This window comes from Zonotrichia leucophrys, chromosome 2 (genome assembly GCF_028769735.1).
Source record: "Zonotrichia leucophrys gambelii isolate GWCS_2022_RI chromosome 2, RI_Zleu_2.0, whole genome shotgun sequence".
NCBI classification, from domain to species: Eukaryota; Metazoa; Chordata; class Aves; order Passeriformes; family Passerellidae; genus Zonotrichia; species Zonotrichia leucophrys.
In genome coordinates this window covers 132,252,898-132,276,843 of record NC_088171.1, presented here as the reverse complement: position 1 = coordinate 132,276,843, position 23,946 = coordinate 132,252,898, and the positions used below count along the sequence as shown (strand labels likewise).

The following is a 23,946-nucleotide window of genomic DNA, read 5'->3' as shown; positions in this document are numbered from 1 at the left end:
ATCATATCACTTTCCCCGAAGTCCCCTCAGTACCTTCTGCTCTTCAACACAAAAAATTATCTGTCTTTCAATTTCTTTGCTGTCATCAAACTTGGCCAAAACTCACTGGGCAAACCACTGCATGCCTTGATATTAATGTTGTACACTGAATTCAGTGACGTTTTACTGCAGTAATTTGATTTATTACTTTAAAGGGGAAAGATAAGGTTCTCAACCCTGTCTTACATAGATGAAAATACCAAATTATATGGAATAATCTTTTTAGAAATGTTAATTTGCTCCAAAACTCAAAAGATTAACAGCCTTATGGTAAGAAACTATGCCACCCATCTGCCCACGACTCCTATGACCCATCTTCATCAAGTGAATAGTTCTAAGGCTGTGAAGTCAAGCACAGTTTGAAGATGTCAAAAATAAGGTGTTCCAATGATCTGATTAGCCCCACTGTGCATAAATATCCATGATAAAGTCTTCAGAGAAAGCATGTTGCACTACACTGCCATGGGACCTCTTCTTCATTCAGTGCAGAGAACTGAACTGCTGGAAAGGCAGGAATGGTGGTAGGAAAAAAGGCTGCTGTTGTCTCTGCCATCCCTGCACTGCTTGATTGTAAATTGCAAAAGGTGTGGGATGGACAAGGCTGCAAGGACAGATAGTCAAATCTTGTGGTTAGATAAGCTGAATAATATCTTAAAGGACTGGACTTTGCTTGAATGCCTTCTGGAGTTTCTCTGTGATGTAAAAAAAATCATTTAACCCCAACTTTCAGCAACAAATATTTGTCTGAGCGCCTGACTTGTGATTCAGTCTCATTTGTATTAATAGTGAACACTCATGGGTGTAACTGGAAGTTGTGGTTGGGGAAGATTAACTGTACAGTATCCTAAAGCACTGGGACAATGCAGCCCTCCATGATTCAGTCTGCACCATCCATAAAAGTAGAGCCTCTTGGTGTTTTTCTCTCTGCCTCAACTCGCACTTTATCTCCTAGAAGGTGGAGGTTGCATCAACTTTTCGTCTCACAAGGATGTTGTGAAACGCAATTACATCTCTTAGGCACTCAGATACTATCACAATGAGCACCAGAGGAAAAAAAAATTAGCTAAATAATTCAAAATAGTTTGAAAAATGTGCTGAGAACAAGGCGTAGCTCTATAACTGAACAAAGAGGTGGAAAGAAAATACGGAATAGTGACTCACTGAGTTGACACAGTCCATTCTGTGAACTGGCAAGGAAGCCCACAGAAATACAATCCTTAATCATGTACCTAATGGTGATAGCCAACAGAATGTGAAAACTGGGTTCAGGTTGTGTCATTTGTGAGTTTTTGAACACTTGAGTAGTGACCTTTATTTTCAAATAGGAGCCTTCTATATACAATAACAGAGCTGCCAGATGTACTTAATTCAAACCTGTAGGAACAATCCTCTCATCGCCATTTAATGAAACATTTACCTCTTAAGGGTATCAGCTGTAGAGGAGGGAGGATGGAGAGCACATACTTTCAAAATTACAGCTCCATGGCAGAAAACTATTCCTCCTAAACCTCTCAGCTGTCTAAAAATCCAACTGACTACAGCTTTCACTGTAAAAATTTAATGAACTAAGCTGAAAGCTTCTGTCAGGTCTACAGAAATAGATGTGCAAGTCCTATTATCAAAGGAAAAAGCAGCATCATTGAGAATTCTGAAAGGCTGCAGGCATCATTCGGTGCAGTGAGCCAGATCAGCTCAGTAAAACATTGGAACCAGTCAAATGCCATCCAAATCGACTGTTTACTATACTTTTTAATGTTGCCATCCACACTGAAAGTTGTTTTGATTAATTTGTCAAGTAAAGGGGTTTTTACTTCAAAAAATAAATGCAGAAGTGAGACCCAAAAGCAAACTTTATTCTTGGATTCTGTAAATCTTGAATGTTATTGCAATAAATTAGAGTGTAAATGTGATATGAAAATATTCCAAATATTTAAATTACCAAAACCCCCACATTATTAAAAAACAGTTAATAGACTATTACACAATCACAGGCTAATTGTAGCCTTCTCAAAAAGCAGTCATTTTTGGAAGCAGTTTACAGAGATGTAAGTGCTCATCCTTTTGTGTTTAAGTGTAAATGGAAGGTATTCAGCTAAACCCATATGTGGTACTTTGAAAATACGTGGTTTGGCATTCTCTTAAGCATTTCTTATTACTTCTGTCATTTTTTAAGAAAACTATTAGAAAACTATTTCTGTACTGTACAGAATCTCTGTTTCTGAAATGCAAAGACAGATCAGTAACAAAAAGCAAGCAGGCAGAAAAGTATTTATTAAGATTACATATTCTGCATATTAACATCTGTTTTAGCACATACTGGAAGTAAAACACTTTTAATGTCCTGTTTGTGTTTGTTAATGGCCATCTTTGATTTTCCTGGATTGTAGTAGAGTCCTTCAAATACAAATAATCAATAAAACTTATGTCCACTGTCACAAGCATGAAACACAACATATTCCTGTCCTAAATTATTTAAACAGAACTGTTTAAAATTTATGACATTACCCTGTGAAGAGGCACACAAAGGATGAGTCATATTTTTTAGAACTTTCATGTGTTATGCAGCAATGATTACTTGCAGAGTGGCTGACGAAATATTTGGAAAGGGAAAAAGTAATCTTTCCAAATCAAGTTACATAACTTTGATTTACATAAATGTAATCCATTCAGTAGTCCAAGCAGAAAAGTAATATTTATGGCCCAAACACAAAAACCTAGAGCTTTAGTTGTAATTCTTACTAGGAAAGAAAAATAGAACCAGGAAAATGAAGGAGGGAACAGAAGAAATTCATCACTGTGAAGATACAAGGTGTTTACTGTGCTGCCTTTGTTGGCTCTAGATGTAAGAAAACTGAATACAATTTAAACTGCATTGAAATTCCAATGCAATTAATAAGATGATTCCATGCAGGAAGCCCTAAATTCGTGATGCCTATAACAGACCCTACTTTATGTCAACCCTGCCTATTTTTGGTCCTGAGCTGACCACTTACATAAGGAAACGCTAGAAGACATGGAGATGTGGCAGCCTTCCATCAGCAGCCCAGCTCTCCTTGCTATTCCCAAAGGACTGCTTTGACCCTTGGTGTCACTGGAAAGCCTCTGCAGCACGTGCAGCTCTTCTTACCAACTGCCCCGCGTGTGTCTCACTGGGTAAATGAGTGCCTACGAACATAAGTGCATGGGCACGCTCATGAGAGAAGCATGAGATTTAGAAAAAGATTAAATTTATCTCTGTTTCCTTTAAAAACAAGCTTTAGAGATGCCCACTAGATCTTCAGAGCTAAAGTATCTGAAACTTTCTGAGTAGATTTAAGTTCTGCACTGCTGAAAAATGTCTTTAGTGCCATCTCAGAAGTTCACTTAGGAATTGTGTATTTTCAAAACTCAAGTACAGCAAATTAGCACATATAGTTACATAACAAAAACAATTCTGAAAGGAATATATTTTATCTAGCAGAAATAATTATAACTAACAGCAAAGGCTAAACTCCCTAAATTAACTTAGTCCAGCCTTTTCTGCACACACACTATGCAGCACTCTGAACCACAGAGCTACAATCTGTATTTTCCAGGCTACTGCTGATCTTTTTGCAAAAGAGCTGGGGCCATTATCCATCCAGCTGGACAGCCCAACAGCTCTGAAATCTTTACTGCCCCAAAAGAAAGGTGCATGTGCTTGAGATCCTTGTTGTCATCTGCCACCCTCTGGACCTAAACAGATGGCTCCCTCACTGAGGCGGTCTGTCCCATTACTGGCAGAACTACAGACACATTTTCTTGCTTTCACTCAAGGTGTTCAGAGCTGAGAACTCCCTGATCCACTCTCAAGAGTGCAATGTGCTCAGACTAGACAGGCCTGATTCCTAAGAATCAGTTGTTATGGACAACATCCAAAGTGTAAAAAACTTGTTCTGAAAATGACCACCTTCTGCGTTTGTTAATGACTTACAACTTCAGACAAACTTGAGTGAGGTTTTATATGAATGCCCAAAGACCAGCTTGATGCCAAGTTTCAAGTACTTTTTCAAAAGCACAGGGAAACTGGAACACTACAAAGGAAAGATGAGAAAAATTCAATATATGCTAAACAGAGTACTCTCCCTGCAAATTGCTTCACAGGAAAAAGATGAGTCATCAACAAACACATATATAGAACACACACACTCTAGCCTGAGAGGAGGTAACAGCACAAAGTAGCTTGGTCAAACTGCCAGTTAATGCTACTAAGGTCATCTTGTCATGTACAACCTTCTGCCAAAGCCTCCTCATAGCGCAAAGCAGTGCAGACATTACTTGGTGAAACCTGCAGAGCTTACAATTCAATTTTGTCTGGGGTGGCTTACAGTGCAGCCTGAAACAAATGTCATATTAGAATGGAGAACACAGCGATAGCAATATAACATACTGGTTTTAATCCTGTATCTCTGTTAGGTACCTCAAATAAAAGCTTTGACTTTACAAAATGGTGTTCTTTATAGCATCAACAAGTGGCCTATGGAAAATGTATCTGCAAACTGCTGTGGACCTGTGATGAATTACTTCTTTCACATGACATATGCAGTGATTAACAACAACCACAACTTGACACTACTGCAAGTTGTTATGTGATGCAATGCAGGACAAACAATATTGTAGCAACTAACCACAGGCAGTCCAACATCCCTTCTCCCCATCCCCAAACTAGATAAACACTTTGTTCAAGTGCTTCTGCTAAATGAAAGCTAAAAAAAAGTTTAAAAAAATCAGTCATTTATAAGCTGGTTTACTTATTTCAAGCATGTAGTTCCAAGCTTTGAAAATGTACATATTTTGAGAAAGTATTAGCAATGCAGACAAGACTCTTTCACCAACACACAAAGCAAGCAAATAGCGACACAGAATACTGTAAACAAAATGACAGCCCTAACCACACTGGGCTCTGAAGTCAACCAAATCTGGAGGGGCAATGTAAGCCAGTGGAATTGTTTTTCCATTATATTTATGTCAAATTATGCTAGTTATTGTGCCTAACTATAAATGAAAATCAAGAGTCTAAAGGGAATGGCCAGGAAACAATGACTCCTTTTCAAAAACTATATAATTGCATGTGTAAAATACAAAAAAAATCAGCAGCATTTTCCAAGTCTGCAATTCTGTTAAAGAGCAAATAGAAATCATAATTGATGTGGAGTAACTGCTGATTAAGTATTCAATTAAAATTATATTATATTCTTCTTGTGTGAGTAATACAGAGTCAAACAAGGTGTTATACTGAAGAGATATTTGGATGCATCAACAAATCATTCTGTGCAATCACTGGGATAAAACAGAGTGAAAATCCCATAGCATGGAAGAAAGGCAGGGGCAGTAGGAATGCCAATGCCTATAGATGGCTGAGCTCTCCTTGAGTTCTCTGACCCTCATCCACCTCCCCACACACACAAATCAAAAGCAAGGTTTTCAACTATCTATTTTACCACTGAACAACTGTAGGTTTTACAAGGAAGAATCCATATTTTGTTAGCTAGCATTCAGTGGAACTTCAGGAAACTGCATCTTTAGCTGGAGAAAAACTTTACCCAGACAAACTGGATGCCATTCAAGAGCAAGCATCACTATACACAGGTTGACACCAAGGCAAACACTTGTGGTTTTAACAAGAGATAAAACACAGAAACAGAGGTCACAGAATGATTGAAATTTAGTCCTGTATTACACAGACAGCTAACAGACATTATTTTAACTACTGTAAACAGCTTTTTTTTTTTTTTTTTTTTTTTACTTTAAGACACAGGTAGTAAGATTTCTCAAATTATTTAAGACCTGGATATTGAAAACAGAATAATGGCCTTCCTTGTTAGGTATACACACTGAGAAGCTATATTTAATGCATTTTAATGCTGAAAGTGTTCTTTTTAGAGGCCTCTTTTTATTTTTATAAGCAAAATGGAAAAGTAATCAACATCTAAGGAAAACAACACTTTATCATCTTCTTGAGTAACTGTTTTATTTTTTTAGTGAAGTTGAAATTGACATGGGAGCATCTTAAAGCACTATAAAAAAAGACATAGGAAATTTTAAAAGACACCTTAGCCAGGCAGCCTGAGTAGCACAATTTCTTGTTTCTTCCTCCCACTCAGAAACAACTATCATCTAATTGTAAGGAAGTTAATGGCTTTGACTATTGGAAATCCAGTGAGCACAAGTTTGCCCAAAGAAGACAGTATGCAAGCTCAAGTTTTAATTGGGGGGGGGGGGGATCCCAAGTCAGAAAATGTGTAGAAGTATGAATGAAAGAAATAAATTTAAGCTAGTTAAGTAGAAAATATTAGAAAACAGGGGTATGACAATTGCAATTAGCTACAAGCAATCTCTTGCGGTCTTGGAGTGTTCTCTCTTACCATTTTTACCTGATAAGAATTCTCATCTTAGGCAAGCATTCCACAGGAATCAAAAGCTTACAGGAGGAAGCAGGAACAAAAACAGCAAGATAATTAGGTAGCAGCAAAGACTGATTGCTAACCAGTTACTTGGATAGATGAAATGACACAAGATGCTATCACAATTATCAAAAAGTTATCATAGGCACAATTTTTATTCTAATCCTAAACATAAATCCATTAGATGTTTGGAATTAAGTTACTCCTACAGCCTGTTTGCTGCAGTTATATTAGTAGAAGGACATGAACATATGGTAGAAATTTGTCCTTGCCTAAAATTACTCTGCTTGTACTCTGTACATTATAAACATGCAGACAGGGAATGGCACTGCCAGATGTAGCAGAGGGAGTAAGAGGATAAGAATGAGGGTGAAGGAGGGAAGGGCTTCCTTCCATCCCTTTCACACATGCTAGCACAGTATCATTTGCTGGAACAGTAAAAATTCATAGCACTTCATGGTCCAGAAGGACCAGCCACAGCTGTGGTGCATGTACCCAACATTAGGAATACATGGAAAAAAAAACAGGAACAGGCACGGAGAAGTGAGAAGTCTGACTCAGAAAGACAACCTGATACTGCAAAGCAGATGTGGAGTGGGAAAGAAATGCAAATCCACCAGCACAGAGAGGTGTAAGATCTAGTCAGCACCACACTGAACTGAGAGGGCAATACAATGGCACTGAAGGAGGAAACATTTCTCTAATGAAGGGAAATAATCATCTCACTAGTAAAGGAAGGAGTGAGCTCCATGGGTATTCAGGAGATGTCTCCCCCTTTCCCAAGCTCCCCAAAAGTCAAAAGAAACAAAACTGAGAACACAGCAAATGAGAAACATGAGATCTCTGAACTAGAGGTGCTGCTTGCAGAAAAGAACAAAGTCTTCCACTAACAAGTGACACAAAGTCAGAACAATGAAACATGGAAGAACACCAACTATAAGGGACAGTGCATTTTATTTCTTCACTCATTTGCATCCTTCCCCTTCCAACATCAAGAACACAAGGGAGACTTTGCTCTGTGCAGGGTCCTATTTTTGCAACTACTTTGCCTGCCATTTGAGAAAAGACTATAAGCTTTCCAAGACTGAAAACTCCTCTAGTTCTAGTCCTTGAAATAAAAATACCGTGCTAGTAGAAACCCTGGAAGTCACCTCCTCATACAGCATCAGAAGAAAACACCCTAAAGTCTCCAGAGCATTTTGATGGCCAGTGTTAAGAGTACCTAGAATTCAAAACCACTGCAAGACAATAAGCCATATGGGAACTATTTTATGAACTTTAAAAACTTGGTCATTTGCATAATATATAAGAAAAGAAACTAGAACTTAATTCCTTGCCACTACAAACCAGAATTCTGATTTTCAACTGAAAGGATAAGATCAGACATTTCCAAATTACAAGACAAGGGCAGATAATTTAGTACTGTTTCCCATTTCTGAGAAGCAGAACAAATAAAATCTATATTTATTTAGTAAAGCCAGCATTTTGATTCTTGTAAACTCAGAGAAGTGAGTATCTCCTTGAAGCGTTTCCAGCTACACAAAAACAGATCAATGTCCTTGAACTAAGAAACACAGCAGAAAGCCAAGGACTGTACTGGAACAAAGGCCACTTATCCAAGCATCATCATTTTCAGTACACACAAAAATTCCCAGAACACTTACAGTACTCTCCTCTCAAGAAAACAACTGAAAAAGTTTTGAGGAACTCCAGATTGTCAACACCTGTTTTCACGGTTCTATAGTTTTCCTCAGTTTGTAAATAAAAGACTTGCTTCCCTTTACTTTTCCTACCTGAAACTTGTTAAAGTTATCCTGGGCAGTGTCAGTCAAGATTATTATATCACAAAATTTAACTACAATTCTTTAAGCTCCATTAGCTCCTCAGCTATGCTTACATGCTTCCAGTTTTCCGTTTTCAGTAAGTACCTACCCCTGTGGTGTCTGATTTACTCAGAAGACCAACAAGGTGTGAGGCTTACCTCACTGAGAGTCTGCTGATGCTGACCCCTGCCCCATGCTTGCATGCAGGGGTTTGTGGGAGTGGAGAAAGAAACCCATTTGGGAAAACAGTGATGACAGGAGCAAGGAAGAAATAGTCTGCTTCCTATTGCTTTTTTTCATACTGCTGTTGGGGGCCTCTGAGATAGGAGGCACCAGAGGAATTATATTTCCTTTGTTCTGTCTTTTTCCTTGATACTGTCCTTCATTTCCTCTTCTTGCTATAAAGGTTAGAGGAAGGGGAAAGCATTGTTACAGGGAATAAGGAGCCAGAGGTCTAAGGCAGCTGTGGATACATTCACAACAGGCAGGAGACTAAGAATTATGAAGAAATTAATCATCTGGGACTGATATTTTTCATGTATTTTTCTTCCAGTTATTAAAGTTGATCATAACTACAGAGGAAACAGCTGCTACCAGGACAGACAGAAGAATCAATTTTGTTTTCATTTGGGGCTTTTTATTTGAAACTAATCGAAAGATGGGAACAACAGGATCTATAAAAGGGACCCAGAATAACACAATCTGCTGTTGATTTCAAGTCACATGTTACTTACATACAGAAACTATTTTATTTCAGTAGCTTATAGTCATAGTGATATTGATCAAAGGCACCTGCAACTGTCTTGGTTGCACATGCACTGCAGTAATTATGCATGCAAATGAGCAAAGTAGATATTTATATGGTTGATCACCAGTATAATTACTATAACTGAATACACAATCATGGTAACTGTACACACAAATTACACATGCATGCAGTTTTAAAAACCAAGTGTTGCATTCACTGTCTCTCTTTTGATAACATCCTATGGAAACACTTCTCCACTGGAAACAATTAAAAAGTATCAACTTTTAAAAAGATGTACATTTATTCAAATGTCTACTGAACATTAAAAAAATATAACAATCCAGTGATTTTGTTTTCCAAGCTGTTATATCAGCAAAACGTCACTACTGTCATAAGATTTACCAACTTGAAAAGAATAAAACATTTAAACATGGCCTCTTATTTCTCCTTCTTATATGCATTTATTTACCTGCAACTTCATTAAGATATTAAAGGTGATTATTTGAAAAAATAATGTATATGACCAAAATTTTTAACAAGAATTGAATTAAATTTCCATTAGCTCATCAAAACTCTAGAGATAAGTGGAAGTGTTTTTAAAGTTTGGATTTTTATCAATCTAAACACTTAAACATGGATTTGACTATACTTTAGACCAGAAGAGTTGGTGCATTCAAACCCACACGAGGTATTTTTCTAAGGTACTTAAACAACATATGCTTTCATGTCTCAAGCCCAGATTTTGATTCATCCATATTAACATAAGAAACAATTCTGCATTTATTATTAAGTATTTCAAAGAATATGACAGAAGTAATAAAATATTTAGATATTGTTGTATTCTGGCAGATCACGGCGTAGTCGTATTGCCTTCAGCTTCTCTACTTTGATTTTTGTTCGCAACAGTTCTTCTTCCAGTTGCTGCTTTCTTTTCAAACCATCCCTTTTTTCTTGGACATAAAGACCAATCTTTCTTTGGTTTTCTAATATTATTTGATGCTCCTCCTTCAGCATTTGCAACATCTGTGGGTCATAACCACACATTGGTCTAAAGCGTTCTCCAACCTCAAGCCTAAAAAACTCATCTCTTCTTGGTACAGGGGAAGGAGACATCATCACTCTCATATCGACTGAAGACACTGATGTTGAAGGAGACCTTTCCATAATATGCACCAGCTGGTGTTCCTCCTCTTGTTCTAAGTTCTCATTTTGCTGGGAGTCTATAATCAGAGAAGGAGGAGGTTTGACATCCTCTTCTGACTGCAAGTCCATCATGACTGTCGCAGGATGGTGATCCAACATTGCCTGTGGTGAACTGGTACCAGCAATTGTTTCTTTATCGATACTAGCACTAGAACACACAAAATCATATTTAAATAATCCATTAAAAACTATTTTAAAAGGCATAGCTGTAAGTAACCAAAGCTTCATTTGAATACTACTCTGCTATCTGTGCCCAGGACTCTATTCCATTAGCTGAACACCACTTGTGCCCCTCTTTCTACCACACAGACACAGCCCTGTCTCACTCAGATTTTATTGCTCTAAAGGCAGTACAGAAAATAGAGACCTCGTCTGGTAGGCCTCTCTGACACTGAAGAAGCAAGAAGGGCTATTAATGACACATGAAACTATATTAAAAAAAAAAAGCAGCACCAAGGCATGCAAGTAAGAGAGGAAAATGTTTATATAATGTAAAAGGTGATTTTAAAAGGACATTGATTTAGATGGAGTGAACTATGGCAGAAACATTCCCATCTTCCAAATTTATTTGTCTCCCCCTGTTTTAACGTGCTCTGTTTCCGATTCATGCACCCAAGTATTTAGGGGTTTTTTTCAACATAAAATAATCACTAAATAAAATTACACAAAGAGCCTTGGGAAAAGAAACCACAGCCTAAAGGACAACCCTTGCCAGTAGATTTGGGAAGCAAGCTAATCCTTGCTCCTTCTCTTTGAATCATCCATCTTAATATTTCTTCTGAAGGTTCAAGACACAGAAATGTTTCCATTAAGAACAGGCTATAGTCCTGTGCATTTCTTTTTTAAAGAACAACACCCACTTGACTCATCTGTCTTTGTGTAAATCCCTGAGTCAGCAGCATCTCAAATCATGATTTGGCATTGCCTTGGCTTTGATGATAATAATGGCTCAAGCTGTTCCTGACACTTGTCTACCATCAGTTGTGTTTGAAACTCTACACTTCTGCACATCACTCCTTTATTCAGGTAATGCTTTTTTAAGCCAGATCAGCTTCTTGATCTATTACTGTACAGATCTACAAAGAATACTTGCAGCATGACTGGGATGGCAGTATAGAGTTACATGGGAACACGAATATATTAACTTGGGATTGACAGCCAAGTCAGCGCACTCTCTGGCCAGGACTGTCTAAAACAGAGGCTGTAACTGGTGCTTGCAGACTCAAAACATTTCTGAACCCTTCAAAAACTGCTCCTAGCAGTCAAAGGCAGCAAGTGGATCCATGATGAACATAATGTTCACAGATGCTCCCCAATCCTGGAGGACTTGAGTTGCCATCTTAAATCTGGGGGTGAGCCATGGCGTTTCTCTACAATTTAAAATGCCTTCAGAGCCCTACAAGCCATACACTGAGAAACTATCTGATTATTAAAACACCATCCTGGTTAGTAAGAGATGTAGGTTCAAATTCCCAGAAGCAAAGAAGAAACGTAATTTAGACATCCTGTTCTCACATAAATGCACTACCTCCTTAATGAAAAGGTAGCATGATCCTAATTCTGGTTCTCCCATGGTCTTCAAAACTCTGGGTTTAAAAGAAATAAGCAATCATAGTTGCATTTTCTGAAGGACCGTGACCTAGCCTGCCATCCATTAACATGAAAATGCATTTTCTATAATAAAAGCATGAAAGTTTCTCAATGCTTATTTGCAAAAAGGCCCATGAGGGTCAGAGCAATATATTTTCCAAAAATAAAGCCTGTCAACCACACAAACTATTTAATCTTAAAATTCTTTTAAAAGTACTGTCCATCTGAAGCAGGTATTAAAAACTGACCTTTCATTAATCCCCTGAAAAAAAAACCAAGATAAGCTTCATTCTATTGACTGTTACCTGAGCTGCCTATAGAGAATCAATTATATCACCTTACTCCCTTCTACCTCATGCCACGAAGCTTCACTTTTTCCTACATGCTTCTTTCTCACATTGTTTTAGTTCTCTCAGCATAGGAAGCATTATCCTGCACACAAATTTTCACTTGTTTTCCCCTGTGCTGAGTGTAATTCTGAGTTTTCCCCCTTTTCACAACCACAGCTTCTAATAAAGCTTCTCTCCTTCTTATTTGCTGGCTCCTGGCCAGCTTCTAGCCTGAGAAAAGTGGAAACAACCAGCAGGAGAAGCAGGTCATTCTGACAAAAGGAAATGGAGAGAGAGCACAAAGAGAAAGTAAGAGAGGTTAAATAGAAGAAAGAAAGGTGAGATTTTGTGTAGCATAGACTAAAGCCTCTAAACAGTGGAAAAAAATCCAGCTCTTAATAGTGTAATCCACACAGAACTAGAAAAATTACCAGATCTTCAGGTAACTCTGATGAGGCTTGTTTTTTTTTTTCCCCTTAGTCAGCCTCTTAAGTGGAAAACAATTAGACAGCAAAGAGAGAAAGAAGGAATTGAGAAACAAAAGAGCTGCCTGTATGGTGGTTACTAATGTTGTTTCTGACAACTTGACTGAAAGAAAGACAAACAACAGTTACCACAATTGGGGCATGGTGTTTATAAGCCTGCAGGCACCCATGATTCACCAGGTTTCATTTAATCACAGCAAGCTAGAAATTCCTTAAAGGTGCGATTAAGAATTTGGGCTCCTTATAAGTCATATTTCCCTCCTCCAAAACCTAAGTCATATCCTGGTGAGTTGAAACCCAACACTGGGTTTATAAAATTAGAATAAAATGCAACTCAGAGAACTATCAAATAATTATGTATTTGGGCAGGGAAAAAAATAATCTTGTAAATTGTGTTCTTTTCCTTCAGCCCACAGTGTAGTGGCTGTTCCTAGGAACAACCATTTTGGGTAAGCAGTAATCAAGTCAGTGTTCCAGGACCCATAAAAAACTGCAAAAATTGTTTAAATTACAGGAGACAAACTATGGAGATCATTAGCTCTTAATCATTCACTAACAGCGTCAGTGCTTTTTATAAGCCGATCTACAAACTAAAGTTCTCACACTATGGTTTTTTCCCCCTCCTTACAAAAGTTGGTAGTCAAGACACTGCAACCTTTATTAGAGCAATTAAAAGCCTCATTTTGTTCCAGAGAATTCTTTGGAATGGTTCCTCCAGGGGCATTCATCAGGAGCAGCAGCACAGTCCAGTTGCTTTAGACTTCTTTACGCAAAGGACCCACAACAGAATATTTTTAGAGCATCTGGCATGTTGGGATTTAGACAATTGTTACCATTCAGTTCAACCAGTGGCACCATGAATCCAATTCAGCGAGTGTGCGCATGCCAGCTTTTCTTAGAGCGTTACGCTGCTGCACTCACTATCACTATATCTGATTAAAATACGGAAAGTTCGCTTCCCATTAATCTGCTTGGGAAAATAAGAAAAATCAGAGCTTTCTCAAGGTTGCTGGGGAGTTATTTGACTTCCCTCCCCCACTCCCTAGCTTAGTTTTTGTATCTGGAGGAACCAAAATCCGACCCAGGCATTTTTTGATCCCTCAAGGACCAATACAGAACCAGCAGAGTGTTGCAAGTCAGATATGAGGGGCATTAGCCAGCTGTGGGAGAAAGCCTGCACAGTGCCTGCCTGTATTATGTCTGGCTCAAATCTAGACAGTGTGTCTCACTTTACTGAGCAGTAAAAAAAAGAAACCTTACCAAAAAAAAAAAGAGAAAACTTCTAGTGCTGTACCTCTCAGTTTCTCTCTGTATTTAAACTACCTCACATATGACACAGAACTGCTCGGAGTTTAGACTGCAATTAGCTTTGCTCCAGCTTCAGGGAACCATCGTCAGTACAAGAAAAGTATAATTTAAAAAAACATTTGCACTCACAAAGGCACTGCAGTGTGGAGAATCAATTTTTTTTTTCTTTAAAGGTTCGGGATTAGCTAAAACATAACATGCAAACACCAAAGTAAATGAGAGAAAAAAGGTGAATAAGATTTCTTGGCTCTGTGAACTAACTTTATTAAAAATCCTATATAAACTGGTAACAGTTTCATATGTTGCAAAATGACTGCAGTATTACCTTAAATGGAGGAGAATAGCCATCACTTTGCCAGTGTTTGAATAATCTGCCTATTAAAAGGTAGGGGAGGGGTAGAGGTTGGAGCTACTATTTCCCTTTGATTCTCTCTTAACCCTCACTTTCCAGAGTATGACAAAGACTCTGAAACAAGCTTTGAAAGAGCTGAAAAAAATGAATGCAATGCTAAGTCAACATAAAGCTTCTCATAAAACAACAGCAGTATTATTTTTGTCATTGTTTCCCAATTGGGAATTTTCTCTGATAAACACTTCCTTTAGGAGCCTGAGCACAAGCAAAAGCATTACAAAGTAGATAGGAGGCGCCATAATTTTCATTCAGTAACAAAATAAAAAGAATTGTCTCACCTTTGAACACCGCTCCTGTCTCTTAAACACACATTGGAAATCTGTGGAATCATTTCCACAACTTTCTTGGTTGGCTCGGAAATGCTGCTTTTACAATCTGAGTGAGTCTCCTTTTGCTGCAATAGCTCCTGTTTGGCATATTCTTTGAGCCTCTTGTACAGCGTGCGCAGGCCCTGTGCAGTACGAGGAGGGCGATCTACTCCGATGGCATTGTAGTTATCAGCTATAATATCCCAGCATTTGTTTTTTTCCACTATTACAGAATGCTTATTGGTATGTTCCTCGAGAATTTTAACATACGGCTTCACGAGTTTTAGCAAATCGAGCTTTTCAGATAAGGTAAAATTAGAAGATCTGGCCTTCCCAACCATTGTTATCTTTGAATTAAGGAAGCCGTTCCTGGAGCCACCATGCAGTCCCTAGCTCTGCTCAGCTCTTTTTCACAAACAGAAAAAGATCAGGCTTAACTAGGCTAGTCTCATTTAGGCCCACGCCTACAAGGGAGGGTTTATTAAAATTCCTTCAGCTTAAGCTGACGCAGGTTCAGGAAATCTGCTTAAGCCAAGCCTGACCTACATAAGGCTTCAGACTGAAGAAGGCGAGAAGAAACAAGCAAAATACACTTTTGTATGAAGAGACGAGACATATGCAGGATTTAAAAACATAAAGGTTTAAAGATTAGCACGTTACCCAGCTAAAAATTACCTAATTTAGCTGGAGTAACAAGCTCTGACACATCTCCCAGCTCCCTCTCACAATCTCAAACTGAAACCGTGCTGGAGATGATTTTACGTGTAACGACGTCCCCCCCCAAAAAGCAACAATTGCTTTGTGCGAGGCAGGGCGCGTTACGGGGAGCGGGAGGCGAGAGGCGGCGGCGCGTGTGGAGAGAGAGAGCCCCGGCAGAGCCCCCGGCGCCATTTGCATAGAGCTGGTCCTGCTGTCAGTCACTGCGGGGCGGCATCTCCCCCAGCCGGCTGGTTACGCTCGGGCTTCGCCGCAAAGCTCGGCTTCTCCCGCACTTGGCAGCCGGCGACAGCCACCGGCACGGGGGCTTCTTAAAGAGCCCGCTGCGCTCCCCGGCCGAGCTCCGGCGCCGGAGGAGCGGCGCGAACGCCTCGGTGCGAGCGGGCCCCAAACGCCGCCGCGCCGGCCCTGAGGCGGCTCCCGGGCGAACCCCGGCTTCGGCCCGCGGCCGGGGCTGCGAGCCGGCCCCGCAAGGGCTGGGGCTGCCCGCGGCCGTGACAGATTACCGAGTGCGTTACAGGGTGTGGATACTGGGGTTTTCATAATATCCACCAGCAAACAACTGACTTTTATTATATTTATCCAGGCGTTTTTTCAGGATAAAAAAAATCAGATTTTTATTAACAAGATGTGCCTCCATTCCTAATGTTTGCTCAACAACGTATCACCTTAAAGCAAGCCTTCACATAAAAACGCATGCAAGGCTTTAAATTTCTGTGGTCTAAACTAAAGCAACAAATTGGGAAAAGAGAAAATGCAGTAGATAGAAGGAAAGGTGTTCTCAAGTACAAAAAGCAAAAACTAAGTTTGAAAAATGACGTACTCCACTGAAAGAGTCCGGAGGGTGGAAACAAACACCACTTGAGATAGTGGCAACAGCTTCCTAAGCTTAACATGTCCAGCCTTGAAAACAAGGGAGCCTAGAAGTAGGGGGAAGGAAAGAGAAATAATTATAGCTTGAAATATCCTAAGGCTATAAAGATCTAGGTATAAACTTGTTTGCTCTAAGGGGAAAAATCCCAAAGCAGACACAAGCCACATTCAAAACAAGAAATTCACACTAAACAAAGGGAGACTTTTAACTGCTAAAAATCAATTAGCATTTAGAATAACAAGCACTTTTGGAACCATTTCTAAGACTTGGCTTGTCAGTACCACCTAACAAAATTGTGACCAGTCCACTTCGCTGGCATTGCTTTCAAGCCAAGATTAAATAAAGCATTTTATAGTCTGAAGCCTATTACACTTAAATTTGAGAAACAAAATACTCTTGTGGTTAGAAGCACTGTATGAAAACCATTACTTATAAACACCTAATCCTTTCCTATTTCCCCTCCCTTTGCACTTTACTAATATTAAGAATATAAAGCTGGTGGTTAGAGTTTTGAGGTTTTTAAATTTATGTTCTTAGTTGTTCTTCAGTAACTGAACAAGAAATGGATGTGCTTCACATAGTTCAGACTCTGGCAGTATCATCATTGAGGAGTCACAAGTGAGCCTATGCTGCACCCTCCACTGTTGGAGCAGTTGTGCAGTGCCCACCCAGACTCTTGACATTTTAGAGACAAAAATAAGTCAGTGTCCTTCCCACAGACACAAAGAGCACAAATGAACAGTGTGGGGCAGAGGAACCCCAACAACCCAAATGAAAGAAACCAAACCCTCAGTCCGGCTGCTGCCAGGCCCCAGGGACGAGAGAGACCCAGAGTCCACAGAAGAGGCTCTCTAGACCACCAAACAGACCTAGGGAGGGGTTACTGCCCACAGGGTATGGGACTCATTGTGAGATGCCTGAAGGAGTATTTTGGGTTTGCAGAGGGCAGTACTGGATATTCAGAAGAAGAACTGAAGGCAACACGAGGGACAGTGAACCATGAAAGTGGTTTGGGAAAGAACAAGCACAGGAGGATAGTGGGAGGGGGGGAAAAGGGCTACCAGGGGCCAGGTGTATGTAAGCAGTGCCTGCCCAGTATGGTGGTTCAGCCATGCCCTGGGCCTGAGCACTGCAGATTGTCCTATCGGCTTGTTAAACTACATTTGTAACTGTTTTCCTGGGTGAGGAAAATCTCCATGGGGTGTGACAATGTACAGAAACAGAGATGCCAGCAGCTGGAGCTGTACCACCACGGGTGGCAGGGGCCCAGGGGCGCCAGAAGGCAGAGGCTGGAGCCCAGGCACACAGCCTGGGTAGCTGCGCCAGTGTGTGACCTCGGGCAAACCCCAACCAGACCAGCCATGCAGAAGGCTTGGGAGCTGAGCAACCATGAGTGTGGGCCAGATGCTGCAGAGACCAGAAGGTCTGAGATTTGGCTACTGGAGGGACACCAGGACCAGCTACCAGAGACCCAATGCATGTTTGTCTGTTAGCTGGGGGGACATGGGGATCCAGGGACCAGTAACTGAGCAGAATAAGAATTTAAGGCCCCTTGCTGGAGGATCCATGTTGTGTACATAAGCATTTCCAGAAGCAAGCTTTCTTCCCAGTCAGCCAGTGAATGGAAAGGATGAGGCCATTGAAGCTGCTTGTATTTGCATGAGGGCTGAACGTGTTGATTCTGTCTGTATATTCACGTACAGCGTGCACATGTGCCTCTTACAGATACATCCTTGTGGTCCTGGCACCAGGAGCTGCAGCAGTCTCCTCTATAATGGGCTACCAGATACAGCAACTCCCAGTATTAGACTTCTCTAAACTTGTATTACTTTATTACCTTAGCACTTAATGTTGCTAGAGAAACTAAGTTTCTAATGTAATGTAGCAACTACAACTAATGTAATTATAGCAAATACTGCTATAAAGTTTTCTTTTGAGCAACAGCTTGATAAAATGCCTGAATTGCATATTGTTCTGCAAGAGTATAAAATAACCCTTGTTAAAAATGAAGCTGGCTGCCAACCAAGATGTTTTTTCCTTCCTATTTTTTTTCCCTTTTTAAAATAGTTCTGCTCATCAGCCTAAGGTTATATCAGTGCTTGGATAAGAAATTACAGAATGTGAAAAGCCTGGATATTAATGATACATATAGACATCTTCAAGCTAAAACAGCAGGTGTAGCTCCAAGACAATTACAAAAACCAAAGATGTTGCCACAATCCACCCTTCATCCTACACCTTCCACCAACACTTGCACTTATGCAACACAGTGCACAGCCAGTTCAGCAAGATGATCTAGCTACAGAATAATCTATTTATTTTGCAAGCATAAGAATTTAATGTGAATTTAATAATTGGTTTAAATCAACATAGATGTGGTACATTGTCAAAACAGTAATTTCTGCCTCCCCCCAACCATGTCATGATCCTGCTCCTTAACTGTGCTGATATGAGCACTCACAAACCTGGACAACTCATATTAATCATTTTTTTCTGAGCTGGGTTAGTTTTAATCACCAGCAGTTCCCTAATCCAGTATGCCACAGGACAAATAACTCACAGAAAGAAATATATTGAAAAAGCTTCTTCAGACTCTATCTGGATCATTGTAGGGTGAATTGCAAACCATATTCCTAAAGACTTGTATTATCACTACTGAGGGAACAGCAAACCACAGGTAGGAGAGAAATTCTGCTCACCGCTGAAGAAAATAAACATATATGCACCCCTTACATCGCTTCACTGCCTTCTATACCTTCTGATTTTGCTTTGAAAAAGTATAGAATTAATACCAGAAAATGATACAAACAGTGCACCCTGGAGAACTATTGAGAGGAAAGAATCCAAGCTATGATACAGTCAGGAATTAAAGTAGCCAAATCACTATGGATTGCTGAAAGAGCTCAGTGGCCACAAATTTGACAAGTGACAGGTTTGTATCATAGCCACTAACTGCATCAAGTGGCCCATGTAAATTTAGACACTTTATAAGACAGAACACCCTGAGAAGGAGAATGTCTTAAATCAGGGGAACATTTTGGAGGGAGAGGGAGGACCTTTTGTCACACAGAACTGAGGAAGACTCTCTCCATGACAGTCTTAAAAGAAGAATCACTCTAAGGTACATGAAAAAGACATTTGAGAAAACTGAGGATGCCCTAAGAAGGAATGTGTCTTGAAAGATGCCATTTGGAACAGAGAACAACCATGAATGTTGAAAGGAAGGACACCAGTTTAAGTGATTCAGGCTGGGACCTTCTAGTGCAAAAATTATCAAATCACCAGACTGCTAAACCCTGTGAAGGTGCTGTGCTCACAAAGTAGTAGCCCCAGGATAAGTCTGAAGGACTTCTGTTCCTGTTTAGTAATATGCAAGCAAACCAGCTCTGCAGAGACCTGTGGTTAGCATTTGCAATCACCTAGGAGCCTGAAAATGCTTGAGAAGAATAGGATGATAGCAAGATCTGAATCAAAGCTAAAATGGAACCCTGGCACCCCTGTGCTTACAAAAAATGTAGAAAGATTCAGCAGCTAGGATGGGGTATGTTACACATCACTGAATACACTGGGCTATTATGGCAGTGGAAACATTTGGCAAGTATCAAGGCAGTTGCTTAGCCTTGCAAATGAATTTGGCAGCTGCATAAGATGAGAGTGTCTATAGGTAGAAAGGGCTGCAAAACTTCCATTAGGTCATCATATAGTCCTCTCTACTGACAGGACAGCAAGGCAGTGCCAAGTCATTCGATCTGCCTGTCTCTAAGAGCCTGCTGAGCAAAGGGTGCCTAAGAAAACTTCCCACTCAGAAGGTTTCTCACAGGGACAGTTGTTTCATGAGCAGTGTCTAAAGGTAAGGGTTGCAGGCATTAATCACTAAGGAGAGGGTTGAAGATGACAAGGTTTTGTGATCCAAAAGCTGTAATTTAACTTTACCTGGAAGTTATAGGGCTTAAATATATTCACACCAGACCCTTTAGAAATAATATTTTTAGGTCATTTGTGTTTCAAATGGCTTTCTTATGTCACTTGATTTTTTTTTCTCATCTTCATCAGCACTTTCACCATCAGTTTTATATTTTATTGTTTTTATCTTTGATGTACCTGAACCTCTCAGACCACTCCTTTCCTTTCTCCTGCACAATTATTTCTAAACCTCTGTCCTGCATGGGGTGTGAGACAAATAAGGTGAAGTTTTACCTCTTTTCTTTGTCCTGCATCTATTTTTGTGATCAGCATCTAGCATGTATTAATTTCCAACTTCTAACAGTTCTTGAAACTGCTGCAAGAACAAGGGTTCCAGCATCCTTCAGAGCTCTTATCAGCTAAAATTCCAAGCATCAAAAGATAAATACAATTCTGTCCCCTCTGCTGATATAAGGCATTCTCTCAACATTTAGCCCACTGAAATGGGGAATATATGAATTAGCCAATTAAAATGCTCTCAATGCCAAATTTTAAAGAATTTATCTTCATCTCAGTGTGCCATTCCAAGACCCACACATTCAGATTAGTAACCATCCTTCAAACCAAGTTTGGCTTAAATACAGGACTCTATAATACTATGTGACTGTACAGCTCCATGAATTAGCTCTTCACTTTATAAGCTGTCCTTAAAAATAGAAAAGCTAAGAGCCCCATTACTTACAAATTAAGAAATGCATCCATTCCTAATACATGCTTATACCTTCTCTGATCCTCTCTTCCAACAAGCTTTTTGATGACTAATCAGAAGCAGCTGAGAAATACAGAAAGGTTTGAAAGTATGATTTTCCCAGGGTATTTTCCCTAAATTCTCACTCCTTCACTAGCAAGATAGCCCCTAGAAAAAGAAATAGTCAAAGAGAAGCCAAGTTTCTGCAAGTTTCCTGTTTTGTTCATAGAGAGATTAAAATTTTTGAGATTATGCTTTTACACACTATCCTGAAAATACTACTCTGTGCACTATTCCCTGCATTTGACAGAGAAGCAGCTTTCTCCATTCTTCTAATCTTGCTCAGTGGATGTTTTGAAGACAGTGAGATAATCATCTTATCATTATCTTGTTGGCTCAAAGAAAGTCATATTGTGACAAAGCTTCTGTTTGAAGGAAAACTTAAGGCCCAAAGCCAAAAGCTGGGACTGAACTCTAGTTAGGCTGACATGGCAACAAAGGGGACCCAAACAATGAGCACAGCCACAGAAAGATGTGACAACTAGCTTTGAAGGCATTCAGGCCTAGTCTGTCATAACACTCATGACAGCTCAAAAAACCCCTCCCAGGTCCCTTCAGTCAGGCATTTCTTGTCCCCCCACCTAAAAGCTGTGTTCCCTCATCTTCTCTTAAGTCCACCTTTGTATCTATTGGAGACAGGAGAGCTGGGAATATGCACACTCACCAAATCCCCACACTCCAAACTAGAAAACAAATGGTGAGAGAAAGGAAAATAAAGACATGTGAGAAAATGTGAATAGCCATGTATTTCTCTTTTTCGCCCATCTTACATTCATATAGCCTGGTAACAGATTTTGAGATTTTGAAAATCAAAAAAGAAGTAAGAAGAAACTATGTGTACAGCTCCCCTCAGAATGGATGAGGGAATAGAAAGAATTATTACTGATAAATCTGAGTTCTTTAAGATAATCTCTCTGCAGGGTATTTTTCAAGTACCTCATTTTTGAAGTTACAGTATTAGATAATTTATTTTTCTGTATATTGCAGACTATATGCTGTGTGCTTGCTTACCACTCTAGGGAGCTAAACTGTAATAAATATATTAGGATAGTAAGTTAATTTCCCAACATATCCCCTGCCAGCCCTTGGAAATGAGTATTTGCTTTATATCTGCAGTTTCCAAGTATGAGTATTTAAGTTTCTGCATGAGTATTTAAGTCTTTCTGCTTGTTTGTTTATAAATTTTCACTTTCAATAACTTAATACCTTTTTTTAAAATGCATGAAAGACTATCATCTTTACATGGAGGACAGCTTTCTTCAATAATGGATATGTCATCGCTCAAAAGTAAAGAATCTGAAAATTTTTATTTTCCATTGTAAAGAAGCAACCACAGTTCCATTTAAGAGACAAATTACTACTGTGAAACTTTCATTTTAATCCCTGCAATTTCCTTGGAAAATGTTGAATATCTTACATCTACTAGAATTCTTTTTCTTTATTTTCTGATCATGTAATACCTTTCTGATTCCTGGTTTCCTTCCCTTCTCCTTCATTATCTTCATTAGCTCAAATGCAAAGCACATTTAACTGGGGCAAATGAAAAGTACATTTCTCTGCCAATTCACTGCTCTTTTCTCCAGTGTGAATATCCTGGTTATATCATCTATAATTACATAAAGCCTAGTTATTCATATCACAACAAGATATGATCATACCAAATTATAAATTAACTGTGGAAATATCCCACTAGAATTATGCAAGTCTGGATATGTCTTACAGCAGCATTGCAGAAGGCTGCCCCATCCAGGAAAGCAGTTTTGCAGTTGCTGAACATTATATGAGATGTTGCCTTTGGTGGTGAAGCTGCTGTAAGGTTCCTTCTTCCCATGTCACTCTTGCTTGCTAATTCTACAAGAATTAGCACTTGCTAATTCTACAAGCACTCAGCTGGTGGGCATCCCAAATTCAAGATGAATAAACACAGTTAGGATGTGACAACAGCCCAGGGAACACCCAGTGTGCACAATCAGCTGAGGAAGCACTAGGGAAGGCCTTAGGACAGCAGCAGAGTAGAAGACATCATTTCACACCCCAAGGAAGAGCACCAAGTAAAAGGAGTTGTCTTGAGGAGATGTCAGAGAATCCCAAAGCTACAGAGCACAAAACACCAGACCCACTGTGACTGATGTGTAAATGAACACTTCTGGAAGCAGCACCCAGTCAGATACAGACAATTTATCTTACAATGTGTTTACATCAGCCCAGTTTTATTAACCAGTCCCCATCTCTGGAGATGGGCTGATCAAACAGGCACAGATGACACCTAAACAGTAAAGAAACTGTCCTGAATTGAGAACAAACTTGTCTATAAATTTGTCTGTTTGCTGTTATAAACTATTCTTCTAGAACATTGCAGGGAGAAGGAGAACATTTTAAATCATAAAGATCTGTTAGACTAATTTGATACTATTTTGAATAAGAAATTACAACAAAATTTATAGACTTGTAAAATATTACTTGCAAACAATGCAGTAATAAATTACTTACACTCAGGCATCCAATCACATCTAGCTGTTCTAAGATGTGCTTGGTAATTATTAAGAGCTACAGATGATTATGGAGTATCTTTTACCTGAAGATTTAACTGCTTTACCAGCTGTTTATTAAACATTTAAAGGACACAGAGAACTGCAGCTACACATGCAGCTCCACCATGAAAATAGACTGACTGAAATATCTTTTCTAGTTCATCTGTGAAGTGCAACAAAAAAAATTAAAATTAATACTTGTACTTTTGCAGATATCAAAGTAATTCTAGGAATAATCTGTTTCATTATGAGATGCCAGGCATGAATGGTTTTAGTTCTGTTACTAGAAACAGTAAGTACACATTTAAGACTGAAACTAGACAATATGAAAGTCCTGAAAATAAAATTTTTTAATCCTGTGATTAAAAGTGACAGGTAATTGCTTGCTACTGTGGTAAATGAACAGTGGATTTTCTCTTAATATTCACATTAATTGGTTAAAAAGA

The 23,946-nt window shown here is 39.3% G+C and overlaps 2 protein-coding genes across 4 annotated transcripts in view; both read right to left on the bottom strand.

Annotated features, from left to right (window-relative positions):
* RAD54B (RAD54 homolog B) overlaps positions 1–23,946 on the bottom strand; it is a 63,098-nt gene that overhangs the window by 30,217 nt on the left and 8,935 nt on the right. The window contains exon 1 of one of the 3 annotated variants that reach the window (XM_064706498.1): positions 8,443–8,792. The exons of the other annotated variants lie outside the window; for them this stretch is intronic. The gene's annotated coding sequence lies outside the window, so the exon portion shown is untranslated. Of the gene's footprint in view, positions 1–8,442; positions 8,793–23,946 lie in introns of those variants that run through there. 3 annotated transcript variants of the gene reach the window in all.
* On the bottom strand, positions 8,900–15,539 carry FSBP (fibrinogen silencer binding protein). The gene is made up of 2 exons (XM_064706499.1): positions 14,638–15,539; positions 8,900–10,383 (listed from the first exon to the last, which is right to left on the bottom strand). Exons 1-2 carry the CDS (start codon positions 15,006–15,008, stop codon positions 9,858–9,860), a joined length of 897 nt encoding a protein of 298 aa, XP_064562569.1. The 5' UTR covers positions 15,009–15,539; the 3' UTR covers positions 8,900–9,857.

Excerpts from the sequence above, each read along its gene's own strand:
- FSBP (XM_064706499.1), bottom strand. The coding sequence starts at position 15,008 with ATGGTTGGGAAGGCCAGATCTTCTAATTTTACCTTATCTGAAAAGCTC. Across the intron at positions 10,384-14,637 it reads GACAGGAGCGGTGTTCAAAG|TGCTAGTATCGATAAAGAAA; the intron begins GTGAGACAATTC and ends TGTGTGTTCTAG.